The sequence below is a fragment of the Thermobia domestica genome, chromosome 3 (genome assembly GCF_964235325.1).
Source record: "Thermobia domestica chromosome 3, izTheDome1.hap1.1, whole genome shotgun sequence".
Classification (NCBI taxonomy): domain Eukaryota; kingdom Metazoa; phylum Arthropoda; class Insecta; order Zygentoma; family Lepismatidae; genus Thermobia; species Thermobia domestica.
The window spans coordinates 178,379,747-178,402,153 of NC_137456.1; the positions used below are offsets into that span (position 1 = coordinate 178,379,747).

The 22,407-nt window shown below is 35.1% G+C and overlaps 1 protein-coding gene across 1 annotated transcript in view; it reads left to right on the forward strand.

The window, feature by feature from the left end:
- The first annotated feature begins 16,889 nt into the window (after window positions 1-16,889).
- LOC145681551 (monocarboxylate transporter 12-like) overlaps window positions 16,890-22,407 on the forward strand; it is a 116,964-nt gene continuing 111,446 nt past the window's right edge. Inside the window, exon 1 of the mRNA XM_081753191.1 lies at window positions 16,890-16,997. Within this exon, the coding sequence (XP_081609317.1) occupies window positions 16,890-16,997 (108 nt within the window). The remainder of the gene's footprint in view (window positions 16,998-22,407) is intronic.

Genomic DNA, 22,407 nt, shown 5'->3' on the forward strand with positions numbered 1-22,407 from the left:
CTTCATCATACTTATAAGTATATATTATATTTCCATTCGCATCCTTAGATTGGTACTCAGTGCAGCGCCGGTCACAGCTGATGCTATTCCTAGGGTTATCGATGAACGGAAATCTAATTTGCTTAGAGTAGAGAGCAATAAACGAAGTCTTTAAGTCGTCAGCCATCATAAAATTCAGAGCGTTTCTCTCATACGTATAACTAGATTGCCTATTGTCACCGCACTAAATTTTCCAGCTCTTAGTAACTACAACAGTGAATACAAGAATCGAAAATCTAGCTTTACCAACAATGACTTACGATTAGGTATAATATAAACAAGAACAAAAAATTTTAAAAAATATATGTTCAATAATTTTTGGATACTGAAAACAGTTAAACGTAAAATTGTTGAAATTTACGTATAGAATATACATTTATGTGTGAATATTCTTTCGGAAAGCAAGTTTTATATTTGTGCACATTTTCATTCACTTCGGATCACTTCTTCTGGCCTTTCGGGCCTCAACTTTCAAAATTTTGGATGGAGGCTTTTGCCCCCTAAAACCGTTTTTCCGCAGAAAATATAAAAGTTGTATTTGTTTATTTTTTGCTTCTTGTCCCTACACAAAGTTTCGTTGCAATTCTTCATGTTCTTTACACACATCTGACACACTGTTATTAGCATTTTCGATATTTCATGATCAAAGGTTTGGAGGAGTCTGTGCCCCACCTAACCGTTTTCTCCAGGAAAATAGGAAACCCGTATTCCCTCATTTTATGTCTACAATATCTGTACGCAATTTCATTTACTTCGGTTGACTTCTTGCCTTTCGGGCATCAACTTTCAAAACTTTGGGTGGGGTCTTTTGCCGCCTAAAACCGTTTTTCCGCTGCAAATAAAAAAAAAAGTTTTCTTTTATTTTTTGTGTATTGTCAATACACAAAGTTTCGTTGCAATTCTTCATGTACTTTACACACATCTGACACTGTTACTAGCACTTTTGATATTTCATGATCAAAGCTTTGAAGGGGTCCGTGCCCTACTTAACCGTTTTTTTCCAGGAAAATACGAAACACGTATTCCCTCGTTTTACGTCTACAATATCTGTGCACAATTTCTTTCACTTCGGTCCACTTGTATTTGCCTTTCAGGCGTCAACTTTCAAAATTTTGGGTGGGGGCTTTTGCCCTCTGAAATCGTTTTTCCGCATTAAACAAAAAAACACGTATTCATGTATTTTATGTGTAGTATCTACCTGCCAAATTTATCAAAATCGGAGTGTTACACTTGGGAAGTGTTACTTAGCTTTTTATTAGTGCTGTCGAATTTTCGTGACATTTGCGGTTTTCGTTTTTTTGAGAAAACCGTTGCCGTTTTCAAAACCGAAACCGTAAAAGTGGTTTTCGAAACCGAAACCATAAATGCGGTTTTCAAAACCGAAACCGCAAATGTGGTCTTCAAAACCGAAACAGCAAAAGCGGTTTCGAAACCGAAACAGCAAAAGCGGTTTTCGAAACCGAAACAGCAAAAGCAGATTTCCAAACGAAAACCGCAAAAGCTCTTTTCCAAAGTGAAAGCCGCCAGAAACCGTGTTTGCGTTTTTATAAGTGAAACCATGTTTGTCCTTTTCAAAGCAGAAACAATGTTTACTGTTTTTAATTACACCTTTTAAGAATTATGAAAGCATCTATCAATCGAGACAATTGTATTGATTTATATGTGTGTTTTAGCTTTCTTTTTATTTGCTCCAAGACTATTATGGTAATATCTGCAGCACTGTGCGAAAGGGATAGTTCGATGGTTGTACAGGTTACAACTAAATTAGGGTTGCCTTATTTTAAAATCGGAAAAGCGGGGGTTCTAAATTGTAAGTACTGATGTGAACTTTTGTGTTACAAATACTAACTGGGATCCTTCGCACTTTTTTTTTTAAGTTATTTCCTTGATGACACTTCCAATGTACTTCTCTGCTACAGGGAAGCAAACTGGACCAAATATGATTTTTATATATTTTGTAAATTAGACCACGAGGAACACGAATCTGAAGGATTTTTAACATTTCGAATGTCAGAACTCGAGATATTTGAACATAAAATGACCATAGAAGGAAACTGGAACCCACCTGATTTTTATATATTTTGTAAAGTAGACCACGAGGAACACAAATCTGAAGGAATTTTGACATTCCGAATTTCGGAACTTGAGATATTCGAACATAAAGTGACCACGGAAGCAAACTGGACCCGAACTGATTTTTTTTATATTTTGTAAACTAGACTACGAGGAACACGAATCTGAAGCAATTTTGACATTCCGAACTCCGGAACTCGAGATATTCAAACATAAAGTCACCACTGAAGCAAAAACGACCCCATTTCATTTTTATATATTCTGTAAAATAGACCAAAATGAGCAATAATCTGAAGGAATTTTGACATTCCGATTTCCCGAACTCGAGATACTAGAACTTATACATTTTTATATAGTATGTATAAAAGTAACGAAGAAAGTTCTGTCGCTTTTTGACCTATCACCTTAGAGTATCGATATGTTACCTAAGACGTACCTGGAAGATCAAAAATACTACCATGAGTATCAACGACCTTCTGCCAACGTTTGGGATGGGCATGGATTCCTTCGCGGTAGAACTTGGTTTGCCGTGTAGCGAAGAAGGTATCAAGTGCATTTTCCAGCTCTACTACGGAGTTGAACTGGAGTTTTCTAAGGTAAGTGTCCAAAGAATGGAACAGATGATAATCGGACGGTGCAATGTCCGGGGAGTATGGCAGATGCAATAGTGTTTCCCATCCAACTCGTAGGATGGTGTCCCGGGTCATTCTAGCCATGTGGGGCTTAGCGTTATCCCGTGACGATTGAACCTCTTAGCGATTGAGAAGTGCTGGCTCCAGGGTTTTGAGTTTTTCTTGAACACGTCTCCACTGCTGATAGTATACAGTTGCATTGATGTTCTGCTCTGACTAGCCGGTAGCACTTCCCGATGCACGATGTCGCGAGCAGTTCACCAAACATACAGGAGGACTTTCTGCTGCATTACTGGTTTCAGTTGTTTTGGAACCGGTTCATGGGATTTTAACCAATGATGACGACGCCGTGGAGCTTTGTACAGGACCCACTTCTCATCACATGTCAACATCCTGTCCGGAAATGGCTCTTTCCTCAGACGAAACAGCAAAGAAACACAGGTATCTGCTCGCGTAGCCTTCTGGCCCGGAGTCAAATCATGTGGGACCCATAGACCCAAGTTGATGGAGGTGTTGCTGAATGGTTTCTCCACTCACACTGGATGTTAACCCCAGTTCCTCACATGTCTGACCACTGTTCGCCTCAATTGCTACCTGAAGATCTTCATTTTATACATGTGTTGGCAGGGGTTAGCCACGGGGGCCACATCGGAGCCAGGCCCCCCAAATGATTTCCTGGCCCCCCCAAATGACCAGCTTTTAGAACATCATTGTAAGATAACCTCGCTTCAGTCATTTAAAATAAAGTTTATGTAGCTATATAATTAATAATTCATGGTAAAATAGTGTTAAAAATACTATTTTACCATATCAATCTAATAGTAGTATGGTATCTCTTCCTTATACTGATCGGAAAATATCATGGTATACTTTTTTGTGACAGCACATTACACAATGTACTGCGATTTATGTATATTTGACAGTTTGAAGACAAAAAAGGACCATAAATACTACCATAAAACAATGCTACTAAATTAATTTGTAAGTACATTATAATTTTTATATGCTGTAACTAGTGTTGTAAAAAGCTTTTTTTCTGTTTTTTCAATAAAAAAACGTTATTTTTCACGTTTTTTCAAATGTCTGTTTTTTTCTGGCAACTATTATTTATTGATTTATGTTGCTGATTATTGAAATAATCAACAGAACTTGAGTCGAAGCCCTCGTAACTTACAAATCGTTTGTTTAACTTTGTACCTATACGAGCAAAATTGTGTACTTATTTATTTCGGACCCAGGTCATTTTTGGCGTTTTCCTATATTTTCAGTAAGTGACTTATTGCTCAAAAACCATTCATTCGATTGATATGGTTAAAGCCTTGTTTTTTAGAAAATGGATGTGGCTATTTTTTGGTGTAAGTTGTATTGCAGTGTTGCTAACGGGTGGGAAATTATTGAGGGAAATGTAGGGATGAAAATTTACAAAAAAATTCCTAACCGAATTTCAAATTTTTTTGTATCTAGCACCACTGCTGCTATATGGATTCCAGTCACCTAAAAAAATTCTTTGGTGTGTTGACAAGGTACAATGAAATCCTGAAGTCGCTGGCTTCCATTCAAAGAGGGAAAGAAAAAATTCTCTGTCATCATACACATGAAATTTTGATACTTTTCACGCCTCAGAAGCAAAAATCAACAGATATGCCGGGGATACAGCTTCTCTAATTATCCTATTGAAACTTTTTATGGTGTGCTGTGTAGGCCAAAGACGAAGCTTTCAGGTAGCAGTACGTTTATTTCAAAGTAGCCAGTAAGAGGCTAATTATAGAGGGGGAAAGGAAATTTTCCGAATTTTTCACCTAAAATCGGAAATTAATTGTTTTGGCTGGAAACACTGCCATCAGACAGACGAAAACTGTCCGAAAGTAAACCTTAGTACTACAAGAATATATCCTACAAGTATCATGGCGATATCTGACAAAGTAAGCATGGTATTAAAAAAATATCTCAATCTACCTCAGAAATTCCCCATTTTCTTACCATTTCCAGAACATGGTTTATTATAAACAGGAGGGTCATTTCAGACTTCGTTTGAGGGAGACAAAAGCACGACAGACATAAGACTTTCCGGTTTTGTACTAGTATATTAGTAGACAATTGATTAAAGTGTATGTATTCCTCAAACTCTTGGGGGGGCAATTGCCCCATCCTGCCCTCCCTAAATGACGCCCCTGCATGGAAGTCCATCTTGACCTTAGCGTTCCGCATTAGAAGATGCAATTTGGATCATTTTGGGACAGGTAAAAACTGTTTCAAATACTAGAAAGAGTTCAAAACATTCTTGATATAGTGAAATCTTTCCAATGAAATAGGTGTGTGTGGAACTGAGATTTGTTTATGCATTCCAAATTAGAAGTTTTAATTAGAGATATTTTGGGACTGGTACAAAACTTTTTATTGTTGCTACAAAACAGTACAAAACTAGTACAAAACTCTAGTATTTTCCTTGTAAATTGTTACGTGGAAAACTGAGATGACTGTTGGCGTTCTACATTAAAAAATGAAATTTGGAACATTTTGGGACAGGTACAAAACTTTTTATTGTTGGTACAAAACAGAACAAAACTTTCTTTATCTAATAAGACTATTTTGAAAGAATTCGGGGTATGTGGAACTCCATTTTGGCCTTAGCGTTCCCCATTACAAGATGCAATTTAGGACATTTTGGGAAAGTACGAAGCTTCTTTTTAGATAGTAGATAAAAGTAGATAGGGACTATACAAAACAAAACAAAACTTTATCTAATAACACCACTTTAATGCAAATCGGCAACTGTCGAACTCAGAGGTCTAGTTGGACTTCTACAGTAAAATTTAAAATTTGGGACATTTTGGGAGAGGTACAAAACTTTTTATTGTTGGTACAAAACTAGTACAAAGCTCTAGCGTAATTTTTTTGTAAGTCATTACGTAAACCTGAGTTGACTGTTGCCGTTCTACATTAAAAGATGAAATTTGGGACATTTTGGGACAGGTACAAAACTTTTCATGGTTTGTACAAAACAGTACAAAACTTTCTTTATCTAATGAGACTATTTTGAAAGAAATCGGGGTATGTGAAACTCCATCTTGACCTTAGCGTTCCGCATTAGGTGATGCAATTTGGGACATTTTGGGACAGGTACAAACCTTTTTTGGATACTAGATAAAAGTACAAGACTTTCTTTATCTAATGAGACCATTATCATTGATATATGTGTTTATGGGACTGAGATATGTTAATACGTTTCAAATTAGAAGTTTGAATTTGGGATGTTTTGGGACTGGTAGGCTACAAAACATTTTATTGTTGGTACAAAACAGTACAAAACTAGTACTAAAATCTAAAATCTGGGACACTTTGGGACAGGTAAAAACTTTTTATTGTTGGTACAAAACAGTACAAAACTAGTACCAAACTCTGGTACAACTTTTATTTGTAAATTCTTACTTGGAAAACTGAGATAGCTGTTGGCGTTTCACATTAGAAGATGAAATTTGAGACATTTTGGGACTGGTACAAAACTTTTTATTGTTGGTACAAAACAGTACAAAAGTAGTACAAAACTCTGGTATAAATTATTTTTGTAATCTGTATTTATTGTATTCTCCCTATGCTATCTCCTATTTGCATCCATTATATATTGTAACTCAGACACTCCCTGCCCCACTACAGACAGTATCAATATTTAAAAAACTATAAACTGAAAATGATAAACCTTTTTTCAACCTTTGACCTTTCTACTTCAATTATAAACATATCACTCAATTGACTTAAAACAGTAGTTGGTTTATTGATTATTCCCATAGCATTCTGATTCCTCCCTGGGCGACCAAACATCTTATGAAATAAAATTACTCTAACTCTTCATAAGGAATTTAAAACCATCCTAGGGCCTACTAGTCACCAAGGAAGAACCTTCTTATTTATTTCTTTATTCTCTTTTATCTTATTTAACAACTTCATATTGCTATTTCCCTAAGTATTTACTTGTTCTAGTCATTTAACCTTTACACTGACCTTCGCACTTCCCTTATGGATAAGATTCATAATTTATGGTTGAATTAACCACACACAATACATATTTGCTCACCTCGTTTCTTCTGGAACTCCAGCTCCCCTTGTGTATTGAAATAATCAGTAACATTATCCGACCAGGAAACTTGGCCGTACGATTAGTAGCAAATATGATTGCAGGCCATCTCCTTCTAACACTATTAGGTAATACTGGGCCTTCCTTATCGTTGCCCATACTTTCACTATTGATAATTGGCAAATCACCCTACTAATACTAGAATCCGCCGTTGTAGTAATCCATTCCTATTTATTCGCAGTTCTAGTCACATTATATTCAAGAGAAGTTAATTATGTCAGCACCACAAAATCATCCTTACCACCTAGTTGACCAAAGCCCCTGAAAACTTACTGGAGCTTTAGGGGCCCTAATTACAACTACAAGTCTCACTAAATGATTCCATCAATATGAACCATCCTTATTCTTCCTTGGTATACTAATCATAATACTAAATATAATTCAATGATGACGAAACGTGACCCGAGAAGGAACATACAAATGATTGCACGCTATTCAAGTAACATTAGGTCTTCGATGGAGCATAATCTTTTTTATTGTTTCCGAAGTATTCTTTTTTATTTCATTCTTCTGAGCTTTCTTCCACAGTCGACTAGCACCAACAGTAGAAATTCGTTCATTCTGGCCTCCCACAAGAATTGTACCATTCAACCCAGTACACGTCCCCCTCCTTAATACTGCAATTTTACTAGCCTCAGAAGTTACTGTAACATGAGCTCATCATAGATTAATAAAAGCTAACGACACTCAGGCAACACAAGGTCTACTACTCACAATCCTTTTAGGTTTATACTTTACAGCCCTACAAGCATATGAATACTACGAAGCCCCATTCACCATCGCAGATGCTGTATATGGATCAACATTCTTCATAGCAACAGGCTTTCATAGCCTACATGTTATCATTGGCTCCACATTCCTAGCCACCTGTCTATTACGCCATCTTCTATCACACTTCTTCCCCACACACCATTTTGGATTTGAAGCTGCTGCCTGATATTGACACTTTGTAGACGTAATATGATTATTCCTTTATATTTCTATTTATTGATGAGGAGGTTAGCCTATTTAATATATAATGTATATTTGACTTCCAATCAAAATGCTCATCTAAATGAAATAGGTAATCAACACAATTCTAACAACCGCTCTACTAACCATCACTATTTCTCGAATTGTCATAGCCACTTCAACTCTTCTTTCAAAGAAAACCATTAATGACCGAGAAAAAAGCTCTCCTTTTGAATGTGGATTCGATCTTAAGTCATCCGCCCGAACTCCCTTCTCCCTACGATTCTTTCTTATCGCAGTAATCTTCCTCACTTTTGATGTAGAAATTGCCTTTCTCTTACCAATAACAATTACTATTAACAACACCAACACATTATCATGATCCCTCGTTAGATTAACATTCTTAGTAATTCTCCTCGTAGGACTTTACCATGAATGAAACCAAGGATCTTTAACATGAGCTGACTAAATAATAGGGATAATAGTTAAATATAATATTTGGGTTGCATCCAAAAGGTGTTGTTATCAACTTATCTCAAATAGGAAGCAAAAATTGCACTCAAGCAATGGCTAGCAAAATTTCTACGTCACCAATTCGATTAGAAAGAACTGTTAATATGGCAGCATTATAAGATCGAACATTGTCATAATAAATAACTAAGCAATATGACACTAATCCTAGTCCGTCTCGGCCAAGGAGAATTCTAATTAAATTAGGGGAAATAAGTAACAACACTGAACTACATAGTTTATACGGTTTGCCGAACATTGTTAGGGTCGTCAAGTCTAGGAGGCTTAGGTGGGCAGGTCATGTAGCTAGAATGGAAGAAAGTAGAAACGCTTTCAAAGTCTTGACTGGTAGACCCATAGGAAAACGACCATTAGGAAGACCTAGGCGCAGATGGGAGGATAATATTAAGATGGATCTTGCAGAGATAGGAATACAAAGTAGAAACTGGATGCAATTAGCTAAGGATAGAAGTCAGTGGAGAGCTTTTGTGAACGCGGCATTGAACCTCCGGGTTCCATAGGCCATAGAGTTAGTTAGTTAGTTTAAGTAACAACACTATTGAAACAACAAATATTAACAATAATTTAATAAAACGTTTAAGATACCGCTCAGAACCTATATATTGTTCACTATAATAAATCACTATACTAGAGATATAAAGTACAAATCTTATAAATATAAATAATATCCAATCAAATAAAAGAGTTATAATAATTTTATTTCTATTAAAAGAAATAACTTCTCATTCAATGAATACACTATATCTATTAATTAAAAAATTCAAACCTATTATGAATAAGAAAATACTTATGCCATTCAAAACACACACACACAAAAAAAAAAAAAAAAAAAAAAAAAAACAAATCTAGTTACACAAATTGAAAAAGGTCAAACTACGGCCTGAGGACACCAAGCCTTCCTTAGTTCCACAAACTAAAATTTTCTCTTAAACTACTCAAGCAATTACAATCATAAAATCTCGGCCCTGTGAAAAAGATTAATAAATTTAAAGGCAATCAATGTAACATTATTAATAAATACTCCCAAACACTTCCACTTCAACAAGAATATAAATTAGAATAAGGTATACCATGTTCAGTATATGAATATAAATATAATCTTTAGGCAGCACTAAAAAAAGAAAGTAAAGCCAAACCTAACATACTCAACCATGATCAACCAACAATTCTATTCAACAAACTAATTTTTCCTAATAAATTTAATGCAGGCGGAGCGGCCATATTAGCAATTCTCGATAAGAATCATCATAGACCTATGTTTGGCATAAAAGATAATATCCCAGGATTAATTAATAATCTCCGACTCCCTAAACTCTCATAAGAAATATTTGCAACACAAAATAATCCCGAAGAACATAGACCATGTGCAATTATTAATGTAAGAGCACCTCCAAACCCCCATGGGCCTATCCTTATTAATCCTATTAGTACTAAGCCTATATGGGCGACTGAAGAACAAGCAATCAAAGATTTTACATCAATCTGCCGTAAAAAACTAATCTAACCGATCAAATACCTACAACACTAATACCAAATCAAATTAAATTTATATTCACAGGTACATTCTCCATAAAATATATAATACGCAATAATCCATAGCCCCCTAATTTCAATAAACTCCTGCCAAAATTGTTGAACCACTTACGGGTGCTTCAACATGGGCCCTCGGTAGCCAAAGATGGAACAGAAACATAGGTATTTTAATCAAAAAAGCAACAACTAAGGCAAAATACCACATATAATGTGTAATCCCCAAACCTATAACCGTTCCTATATTAACCATCAACAAACTACCCTTAACATATTCCAAATAAAAAAATGCCGGTCAAAAGGCGCAGTGAAGCAAATAAAGTGTAAAATAACAAATACATCCCTGCCTGTACACGCTCTGGCTGGTAACCCTAGCCCAAAATTAAAAAATAATGTAGGAATTAACGAGCCTGAAAAAAATAATAATAAAATATAAATAATCTAGAAGAAGAAAATCTCAAATCAAGTAATACAAGTAATACTAAAACTAAACTAATAAAACTCGTATTATAAAATGAACTATTTAATACATCTTCTCTAGCCATAATTATAAGTATAAAAATTCAAATGCTCAACAAAATTAATGAATATCTCAAATTATCTCTTCATAGATAGTAGCCCACTTCTCAAGGAATCGATCTTATACTATTTCCTATTATAAATAAAAAACAGACTCTAATAAGACAAAACTGAACAACTCAACATAATTTAAAATTAAAGCCCAAAGGGATTAAAAACAATATAAATATTAAATATTTTAACATCGTAATATAACCAAAGAATTCAAGTAATCTTCCCCCCCTCCCCCCCATGAGTTCGAACAATATACACTAGAATAGATAGCCCTAAGCTACCTTCACAAACTCTAAAAGTTAAAAATAATAAACAAAAATAATTTTCAACGTATAAACTACCCAAAGAATAAGACAACAATAAAAAAATTATCAACACAATAAACTCGTCTTAATAGAATCATCAGCAAATGCTTACGCTGAATGAGAAAACAGGCTATCCCCAAAATGATTAAGAAACAAGAAAACAAAATAAACAATACTTTCATAAGCTTTTATAGTTTAATCAAAATGTTGGTCTTGTAAACCATTAATGAATCCAATTCTAAAAGTATCAAGAGAAAGTATGAACTCATCTTTAGTCCCCAAAACTAATATTTTTAATAAACTACCTCTTGAAATTAAAATAACTTGAATATTACTTATAATTTAAGTAGTCCTAAGATTCATTTTAATTCAAATATCCCATCCTTTATCAATAGGACTAATACTTATTATCAACACCATCACTACCTGCTTAATTATTTCAACTATAAGATAATCACCTTGATTCTCTTATGTTCTTTTTCTAGTTTTCCTTGGTGGCATGCTAGTCCTATTCATTTACGTTGCAAGACTAGCATCAAACGAAATGTTCACTTTAATCCCCAACCTTTTTTATTAACTTTCCTCATCCACCCTCTTATCCTTCATCTGAATTATTGACCCTCTCCTCTTACCAAATACAATTTCAACTCCTGATCCTCATGTATGTACAACTAACTACCAAGAAATTCCTTGTATAAAATTTTACATAACATCTATCTTAATAAATACTATTATATTAGCCACATACTTATTTATTACATTAATTGCTGTAGTAAAAATTACTTCACCATACCAAGGACCTCTTTGGCCTTTTAAAACATATGTCAACACCAATTCGCTTGCAACATCACCTTTTTAAAATTACTAATAATGTCTTAGTCGATCTCCCTAGCGAAAAATCATTGAATCCTAATTGGTTACTCAAAGCTACAACAACCAATCCCCTTGCATCACACACCAAAAATCAACAGACAGAACAAAAGTCGTTATTTCCCTTCCCCCTCCTGTTGACACCTTATAAATTCATTTCTAATAACTAGGCCTAATCTAATTAACAAAATATGCTTTACAATTAACTTCTTAAATATGAATATTAATAATATAGCCTAATACAAAAAAAAAATAAATAATGCTAAATTTAGAAATATAAACCTGCACAATTAACTTAATTAATCTCTGAGAATGCTTAATAACTTATTCTACTGTTCATCATTTTAAGTCCAGAGTTCCAGTTCTATTTCAATAAATCTAGCCTTCTATTTGAATAAATCTTGCTTCTTTCCGTTTTCTAACTTTCTCAACTCTTGGCCCAACACTTTCACTTTACTTCAGTTAACTAAACGTCCCGTGTCTTTCATGTGCTTGTACACTGCATTTCTGTTTCTCTCCAATAAGAGGAAAGGAAAATGTGGTAGGGAATAGACTGTATAGGGGTTATCATAAAAATGCTTAAGGAGATTGCAGGTTTTTCTACGTCCAGAAAAGGAAGTAAGAGGTTTTTGGAGGTACTAAGGGAGAAACGAAAAAAGAGTAGAAAACATGAGTTTGGAATGAAGGAGAAAGAAAGAGTAATAATATCATATAAAATCCAGAGCACTGAGTGTGATATGTGTTATATTCGGGAAACGGGAAAGAGATAAAAAGAGCGAATAAACAACATACGGAGGACGTTATGATTTTTGGAACACAAAACCATATTCTTTCACCAAATTTCTCAGTTGAATCAGCAATTTATTTTGACTATGCCGTTTAACTATAATTTTACTGCATTTGTAACTTTTCGTTTTGAGTGTGGCTATATTTAAGCGGAGTAATCGGATCCCCAATTCCGCAGCCTAAAAAGACAGGAGGTCATTGTATGAAAATGTGCCTTTTCCTGTTTTTGTAAATTATGACGAAATACTACGTAAAACTATATGAAGCACTTAAACCTATGTCCTGTGTTATTTGTTGCCCTGCTTATACGAAACAACATATAAAGCTAGCCTCCTAGACGCTAAGGCACACGTCAGGTGAAACTAGCCTCTATTTTCAGCTCAAAACTAAATTTCATCAATATTGTCTTAACTCGTAAATGGTAGATCAGATTAAGTTACCGTAAAAGTAATTGTAGTAATACTGCTGATATACGTATTAAAAGTTGTTAGAATGTGCTAGGTAGACTCTTAAAAAAGAAAACAAAGGAAAGGAATCAACTAAACCATGCGACGCACGTCAGGAATTAAGATTGTTGGATCATGACGCTTTTCACGTACATATTAAGAAATAATGTTAGACAACTTCATAAAAATGGATCAAAATGAAATTAAAATATTATTATGACAATCAGGTGCTTATTCGTTCTTATCCCTTTGGAGTTCTAGTACCTATTTTAAGGTACTAAAGTAGTGACTTCATTATTCGATTAAAAAAGAATCAATAAAGCTTTTTACTTCGGTTTTCAAGTCTATAGGCATTGTAGAACATGTTTCACGCCTATCTGCTTCGAGACAGGGGGTGATAACATCACAACTTAAAAACAATATTTTTGTTAGGCCTATTTTTATTTTTTTTGGCGGGCTTGCTTTTGCATCTAGAAGATTGAACTTTTGCCCAAATATTCAGTATACCGAGTAGTATTTATCAGATTTTTTTCTGATCTCTGCGTTAACACAGGGGAATTCACAAGGGCAAAAAGGTAAAGAAAAGGGATAATTTTTAAGCAAAAATTCCCTTTTTTAGCGATTTTCCGCCTCAGACACATGATGGAGACATGTGAATAGTATCGTTTGAAAAGATGTTCTATTGTGAAGAGAACGATGGACGAACCATGATCCTAGGGTAAATAGATTGTCTCAGGAAATTTTTACCTGAGATCCTGCAAAAAAAAATTGATTAGGCCTAATTTTATTACTTTATGGTGGGCTTGCTTTTGTACCTAGAATATTGAAATTTTGCACAAATATTCAATCCACTGAATAGTATTTATCAGATCATTTCAAATCTCTGTGTTAACACAGGAGGGATCCAGACGGGCAAAAAGGTAAAGAAAAGGGATATTTTAACCAAAACAATTCGTTTTTGCGATTTTTCCCGCCTCATGTACATGATGGAGACATGCAAATCGTACGTTTGAAAGGTTGTTCTATTCTGAAGAGAATGAGATACAAAATATGATCCTAGGATAAATAGAGATGCCTCAGAATTTTTTTAAAACCTGAGATCAGAGTCTTTTGCGGTAATCTAGGGTATTATGGGGATCATTGGTAAATATTTTCCCCGTCCTTACTATTCAAAATAGAAGCTAGAAATACACCCCTTAGTATTTTTTAGTTGATTTTCAGATCTCTTCGTTAACAGAGGCGGTCCAGAAGGGCTCCAAGTTAGAAAACAATCCGAGAAAAATCCGGATTTCACTCAAAATTTCTCGCCTCAGGAACATAATGGGGAAATTTGAATGGTACCGTTTGAAAGGTTGCTCCATTGTGAAAAAAGACAAGGTACATAGCATAATCCTACGATAAATAGGGCTGATGCTGTAGCCGCTTGATTAAACGTCTATAATTTACCTTTTAAAAAGCCGAAATTTAAAAGTAGGTGCTATAAAAATTGACACGCTTTCTAACAAGAATATATTAGACAAAAGAAGTATGAAAACTTCCCTTCATTCGGAACAGACCGATGTAAACGATGGGTACGTGGCTGTAAGAGCACGAGAAGAGAGTCAACACAACGCTCCGATGCTTTATCCCCAGTTCTTCCCGTGTTACCTTTGAGACTTGTTGATCACTGAGCAGACTACACCTCCGTGATCCTAACAAAGGATGTTCAATGAGTTTTGCACAGGTGAGTATAATATTTCTATTGTTCCAATGTGATTATGAAATTTTTGGTTAACCACAATGAATATTGAAGTAGACATTAGGACCCGACAACTGTTGGTATTGGAAATCCTGTTCAAAACTGGTGATGAATCAGCAACATCAATTTATAGGAAGTTGCTTTCTATTTACAGGGATCACACATTGGACGTGCTAGTATCGAATGTCAGTTGCAGCGGTTTAAAAAACCTAGACTTTCCAGATCAGTCAGAAAATTATGGCCTCCTTTTATTTTGAGATCAAATAGGGAGCGTTATTGTTCAACACTGGGTAAGATACGACGTGCTCTCCAGACCAAGAGACTGGAGTCCCAAGGTAAGGACATCAAACTCCATTATGACAATACTAAGCATCATGAAAATGGGATGGGAAGTCGACCCACAGCCTACCTATAGTCCGGAATTGGTTCCTTCGGATTTCTTCATGTTCGGTCGCCTGAAAGGCCCACCTGTGAGGAAACACATTCGACAGTGACAAGGCCCTCATTTCTCGTGTGAAACAAGGGTGTAAAAGTCAGCCACCTGAATTTTACCAAAGACATTCAAGGCATGGAAAGATCATTGGACGAGATGCGTCACAGTGAATGGAGGCTACATTGAGCAATATGATCTTGTAGCCAGAGGATCAACGTATGTTCACCTAAAGTTTCATCATCATACTGCAACTAATAATAATAATATAACCATCTGTGGAAACTTATTGAACGCTTCGTGTATAATATCATGATTCCAGAAACTAAGGCATTTTCACATTTGAACCTTTTAAGAATAAATTGTTATGAAAAAGCACACGGAGTATTGAACTCGTGCAGTACGTACAAAGTTTATATCTAAAATTCAACATTATTAGCATTTATGGAAAAATTGTTAAAAATATGAGAAATTACAATCGATACATCTTATTAAGCTGAAACAAAATAATAAGTGTAAATGTAAAAGCTCAGCAAACTGTACTCTTTGGTAAAGCCGAGAAAAACGAATTTGTTTGTAAACCTAAAAATTAATGTTGTTGAAGAATCATATTACCCATGAAGGTGAAAGACAAAGCAGTATATTTTCATCAAGTCGTTTCGTATAATACTAGCAAGATAGCATTACATAACATGGTTAATGGCATGGCAACCCCAAAATTACGACATTTCTATTTAACTCAAATATTGTCTGAAATTGGTGCATATTTCAGTTGATAGAGAACATTGAGCTGAACGAAATGACATTCTTAAGGGTAAATTCCCATGTGTAGTTTTCCATGCTAAAACGTATCCCTTCGTTATCATAATAGTTGGCTATTTTTACTAGGGATAGGCAAAATCGGTTTTTATAAAAACCGGAAACCGGTTTCTAGAAAACCGAAATCCCCAAAACCGACATTTCGGTTTTCTCGGAAAACCGGTTTGGTTTTCCGCTTTCGGTTTTCTTCGAAACCGGTTCGAACACAAAACTATTTCTGTGAAATCGGTTTCCGGAGAACAACGAAAACACTATTCTGGTCAGAAATAGAATCAATTTTGGTAAAAACGGAACCGGATTTGAAGAAAACCGAAATCAGATCCAGTGAAAAACAGAACCGGTTTTGGAGAAAACCGATAACCAGTTTCGATGAAAACCATTTTTTAATTTTCAAAAAACAGTTTCGGTTTCCCTAAAAACCGAAAAACTGGTTTTTGAGCCCACCATTAATTTTTACTGTTAGCAAGTATTGTTTATATTCATGTATCTTATATATAAAAAATACACTTTTAACTAGCAGATTGTATCTATTTTTGTTTTTGTTCTAACGGGACACACATAATCCTAACAACGACACACATACTCCTAACAGTTAGCACATACTGATTTTAAAATCTGAGAGTTTGGAAACGATTTCATGCGCCGACAGAGCGAATTTCATTCTTTCATATTACATTGTATTTAGATACATTCGGTATATTTTATAATGATCTTTTAAGAAGTGGTCAATTCAAAAAAGACCAGTTTCACTCATGGGCGCTCGAAGAAAATTTTCTAGAGGGAGCCCATTCCCCAGGTTGCTATATTACGTTTGGTATTTTTATTTGTATTAAGAAATTTGTTTTCGTGAGCCAGATGGCACGGGTCCCCCTGGCCCGCTTCGGGCGTCCATGGTTTCACTGAATAAAGTTCTTTAATGCACAAGCAGTGACTGTGTGTTTTTTAATGTGGCTGTCCAACTACCATTTTATTTCGCTGTTCGTTTGTCTTTACAGATTAAATAGTTCCTCCTTTCGTTTGAAGTTTTATTCAACATGAAGGAAGAAACCGAGGAGACGTCCTTGAATAAAGAAGCTGTGACTCCTGAGGCTCCTGAAGGAGGATGGGGTTGGTGTGTAGCGTTCGGCGTTTCATTATCAATCGTATGTTCAACATAGTCTTTTTTTTTAATGGAAAATAATATTTATTTATATATTTTGAGATTTGTTTCATATCTTTAAACTAACATTATGAAAGCTCTTCCTGCAACTCAATCACAGTCCATAATACAGAATACCTCACGACAGCGGAAAGATGCTGCTGTCAGATCACAAGATACCAGGAAAATGCAATGACGTATGTGTACAGCGGGCCACAGAAATTCTTGAGATAGTTAGGCAACCCAACTAACGCCCACTCCAAGAATAAATACGCCTGGTAGAGTAGCTAGAACAACAGCATGAAGTAGAGAGTGTTGTAGGAGTGAGGCAAATCGCTGGCTGACGAAATGACAAAAGGGTTGTCTTTGCATACTTGTACTCACAGTACATAGCACAGTACCAGAAAAAAATATACGGACACCAGAGGCGCTAATGACAAGATAACAGTCGGGGAACTTCAATAATCTCATAATTAACTCAAATGAGGGATTATATAAACAAGTTAACTTACTTCAAATGATTATACATAGTTGCGTATCAAATAATATACGGATGGATTATGCTGTATATGTGTTAGTTTATTTTTTAAAAATAAACAAAAAGCCTTGTGCCGAGTTTTAAAACTATTAACAGTAGTCCTACATGCAAATCAATTAAAGTATGGATTAATCATTCAGGGGAAGAACCCAGCCCCTAATGAAAATTTTGGGGGTCTAACAGCGCCTGAGCTCCTAAATTCCAGCGCCACTGATTGATACGTAGTGTTACTTCGAAGGAAGGACTTGTCTGATTTTATTATTCGTTAATTGAGTTTTGAAAATGCTAAATATTGTTATGCAGTAATTTATTTGTAAATATTAAAAATGCAAAATTCAATAACACTTAAACGAGTTAGAGAACTTACCCGTACTAAGCGTATTTTTCCTTAAGCTTCAAATATAACTGAGGGTTCGTGGTTTTTTAATATTTGTGCAAATTTACACATTGAGACAAGGAGAAAAGAAGAGAACATAGTGTCAATAAACAATAATTTAAAAACGCACGAAATTAACGATTAATATCAAATATAGAACCATTAACAGAATTAACTCTGTAACTCGTTTTCTCCATTCATTTTCCTTCCTTTCTTTTCTGGATTACATCATCACTGAATTTCAACACTGGAGATTATCTTTCATTTAGCAGTATGCAACTGAAGCTCAGCCTTTTCTGAACTGAAATATTTTAAAAAGTGTAAACGGTGAAGGCGGGAATCAAACACGGGTTGCCGGATTAGAAACTACACCGCTAACCACTCATCTAAAGCGTTACTTCTTCCGGCTCTCCTAAATAAAGAACCTTTTCTGTTCGCTCAAAACAGTAGCTTGTTAATAGTCAGATTGATTGGCAAAACACAGGAATATGTAATTGAGGACTCGGAGGGCATTATATCACTGTATTCACTAAATTATCAACATGAGAGACTTTTTAAAAACAAAATACAAAACTCCTTTATTTTGAATCAAATACGGCGCGTGTATTATACTCGTTAAACTAAACACAAATCAATTCCTGCGTAACAATCGTGGTTAAGTGGTCAAGGTGCTCGACCAGTAATCTGAAGGTAGTCGAATCGAATCTAATCCACGAACAACTAGTAGTTTTTTTTTACAGAATTATTGATGGCGATTGATCGGCGATGACACATGTTTTATTTTCTTCTGATATTTGAATACTCGGATGTTTCAATACTTGAACTATCAAATCTTGAGGAATGATAGTAGTAATAATAATAATAATTATTATTATTATCTCATAGAAGATTATACGTTAGGAGCTTATTATCGCTCAGGGCATAAGATCACAACCAGAAATGTAACATTTAGGAAGAATATTTCGGTTTTGTTTAGTGTTGCTCACGAGAAGAGGAATTCCTCAAATCGTTTCTGAAACTAAACAAACGAAATTGAGACGAGAGTTAACATTTTACATTCAAGACGGGACACGGCTAACTCAAATTATCGTCTCCCTTTGGAGATGGAAATCGAGACAAGACGAAGAATATCGTAAACATTTTTCGCTTTACCTGGATTCTCGAAATAGTGTATGTCCATTCTTTAAGTAACAATTGCTTTGTAGGCTGAATCTTATACGCTATTTTGTTACATTGCATTTCGGAAGTCATTGAATTTATTATGGTCTGTGTAGGTATTTTTGTAGCAAAGCTTTTATAATTATTTCTGAATATCCTAAAAGTTAGTTTATTATATGCCTTACTGTTTAATGATATTCAGTTATTTTTATTACAGTTATTTTCCTCAAAACGTACAGTAGAATACTTTCTACATGAAACTTTAGTGGAACGCTTTGGTTTAAAATTTGGTAGTTGCAGGAGGCCCGTATTTCGGTAAGTGCTATTCTGTGCTCGAGCACAGGGCGGCAAAATTTTGGATTTTTTAAAATTCACACTAAAGTAATACTTAAAACTAGCAACCCGCAGAGTCCCACACAAGAGCGAGAAAATATCTTCATGTGTTTTATTCGCTCTAATCATAGTAGTTACTAATTAGTTCACTTATCTGAATATTTTTAAAAAGTCATCCTCTTTCACCCCCACTCCAAGGGGTGAGGTTGAACTTGAACCTGAAGTAAACTGATACCATTCAACTCAGCGACCTCGAAAACTATGAATTCAACACTAATATCTATAGTTTTCGATTATTTTTATAATCTCGGCCTCTTGCTGGGAGTGGGAATGATTTTGAATTCTATTAAAACTGTCATTATTCATCTCAGCGATCCCAAAAACTATGATTTCAACTCCAATATAATCGCTTTCGATGGGCGGGGCGGCAAATTATTTAGAGCACAGGGGCGCAAATATATAAATACGGGCCTGAGTTGCAGAGGTGTGTCCTGGAGGTCCAGATACCCTTCCGAAATCCCGACTTATCTCTGTTTTGCCTAATTTTAGGACAGCAACTTTAATAATTATAATAATTTATTATTATTATTATTATTATTATTATTATTATTATTATTATTATTATTATTATTATTATTATTATTATTATTATTATTATTACTGAAAATTTAAGACCTCAATATTACGTCTTATTGCAATGTAAATAAGCATATTGAAGTTGATAGGAAAAGAAAGAAAGAATAAGATAATTTCGAGGGATTAGTATCCGAAAGGAAACGAGAGGGGAGAAAGAAGATGTCAGCTCCTGGACAATATTAATATTGAAACTTCCGATGCCTAAACAGAAATTAAGTAGGATTTGTCTTCACCACAATACATAGTAACACGCTTTCTTTGGATAAAACTTTTGATTATGTATGCGTTATATTAATATTTTAACAAAATATAGATACGAATATAAAAAAGAATAGTTCCTATTTACAAATTTTGGTTGAACGGATATATGGAACGTCTTGGAAATGGCAAACGAAAATATTATTATTCTAGGAGTAGGAGTAATAATTGAAGGCGTTCGGAATAATTGCTCGGAAACAATATTGTTTCAGTCACATTTATGACTCATACTAGGTTCTAAGCACGTCGTATTCATGAATTGTTTGCTAAACACGTTACGTTTTCACGAATCAAGGTTGTAGACAGACATGCGACGTCATTTTGCTAGTATTTCAACTGTAGAAAAAGCCGTCTCCAGTCTAACTTGTAAGACCGAAAGAAATCATTTTCATTTTATTACACATCACAAGTATGGATATTGTAGTTGACAAAAACAACTTACCGCAGCGAGAATTGAACCCGGGACCCCTGAATTACGAAACGAATGCTCACGCCACTACGCTAAGACTGCTTAGGTAAGTAAGAGTCAAAAACTACTCGTTTATGAAGCAAATTGCACACGTTTACGATAACGATTCTGATTTCTGTCATGATAAAATACTATAGTGGAAAGACTTCAAATTTAAATTAAAAAACAAAAATATACATATAGTGCCTCAGACCACATTCTTTTCTGATTTATCGAAAGTATCTCCGTAACCTGTCTTTATTATACTTACGAGGAAGGTCCATAAACCGTGAGAGTTGAATTTTGATGAAAATTAGTGACAAGATTCAGTTCGAGATGCTAAGTAACGTGGTAATAATCACTCGATGCGCAAATGCTCCGTTGAGCTGCTACACCGACGTAATCTTGAAATCCAGTAGGCAATATCCAAGACTGCCCTTTTGGCACTATTTTCTACTTGCAACATAGTCTCCACAACATTTGTAAATGAACCAACTATTGCTCTTGTGATGTACCCACATTTCTGCCATGCTTACGCAAGCATGTCCATTAGAACTAACACACACAAAATTGATGATACACAACAGAATGCATTTTCATTATGAAAATTCTGTCATATAACTTCTTCGTTGTACCACAAACAATGAATTTATGTCGAAAATAATCCTCGAGTCTCCGAATTACCAGCTTAAATTGCCGAAAAATGTATACATCAAGAGGATGAATAAATTTCGTGGTCTTGCGGGGTACAACTTCAGCAGGAATGTTCTCCTTATGTAACAATTCTCGCACGTCTTCACCCGTCTGTCGACTCTACAAGTCAAGCAACAGGAGGGAATCCTCTTTCATATCAGGAATAAACACGTCTTTTAGCCAACGTTTGACGTGTTTGCAAGCGAGTTTGCCTAATTGTACAGGTTTATTATAGAGCATCCGTCTGGGACCGTCCGAGGGATCCTGGGGCAACTTTGTTTCCCTCAATACGCAGTACTTTTGAAATGTTGAAATACATGCAATCTCGTATATATATCGGGGAGCCTACCCGTACTGGAGAAATGTGAATTTGGATGGTATATGCGTGGGACATTGAGGCCAAAGATTGAACGAGTACTGTAGTATGTTTCTCACCTATTTCTGGCAGAGTTCTACCAGAGGTCATTTCGTACTCAAATCTAAGTGCATTCACTTTTTTACGGTTTCTAATGTATTATTTTATAGAGATGCAAAAAAGCCGGCTTTTTTGAATCGATGGTTTTTTTCACATAAAAAGCCGGCTTTTTTGGGAAAAAAACGAGAATTTTGGAAATTTTGGCTTTTTTCAACTTCATGATTTTTCTATCTAAATAGCTTTCTTATAGTATATTCTATAGTTAGATAAGAATTCCATGACCTGAATGTGATATTTCGCTCTGAAATTCACCATCAAGATGGATGGAGCACGTGTTTTACGAATTAAAGCTAACATGAAGAATGTAGTATTTGAGGGTAATTTTAGAGGCTATTTAACTTTATTTTAATTTTTGAGTTATCGACATCTCTTTTCTTCTCTAGTTTGTCATCCGTGTTTCACTTCTAAGAGCTTTTAGTACTCTAGCTTCTAGCGCAAAAGTTAAACCTGCCCGTTTTTCTATTTATCCGTCAAAGCGTACGTTTTTCAATATATCCGT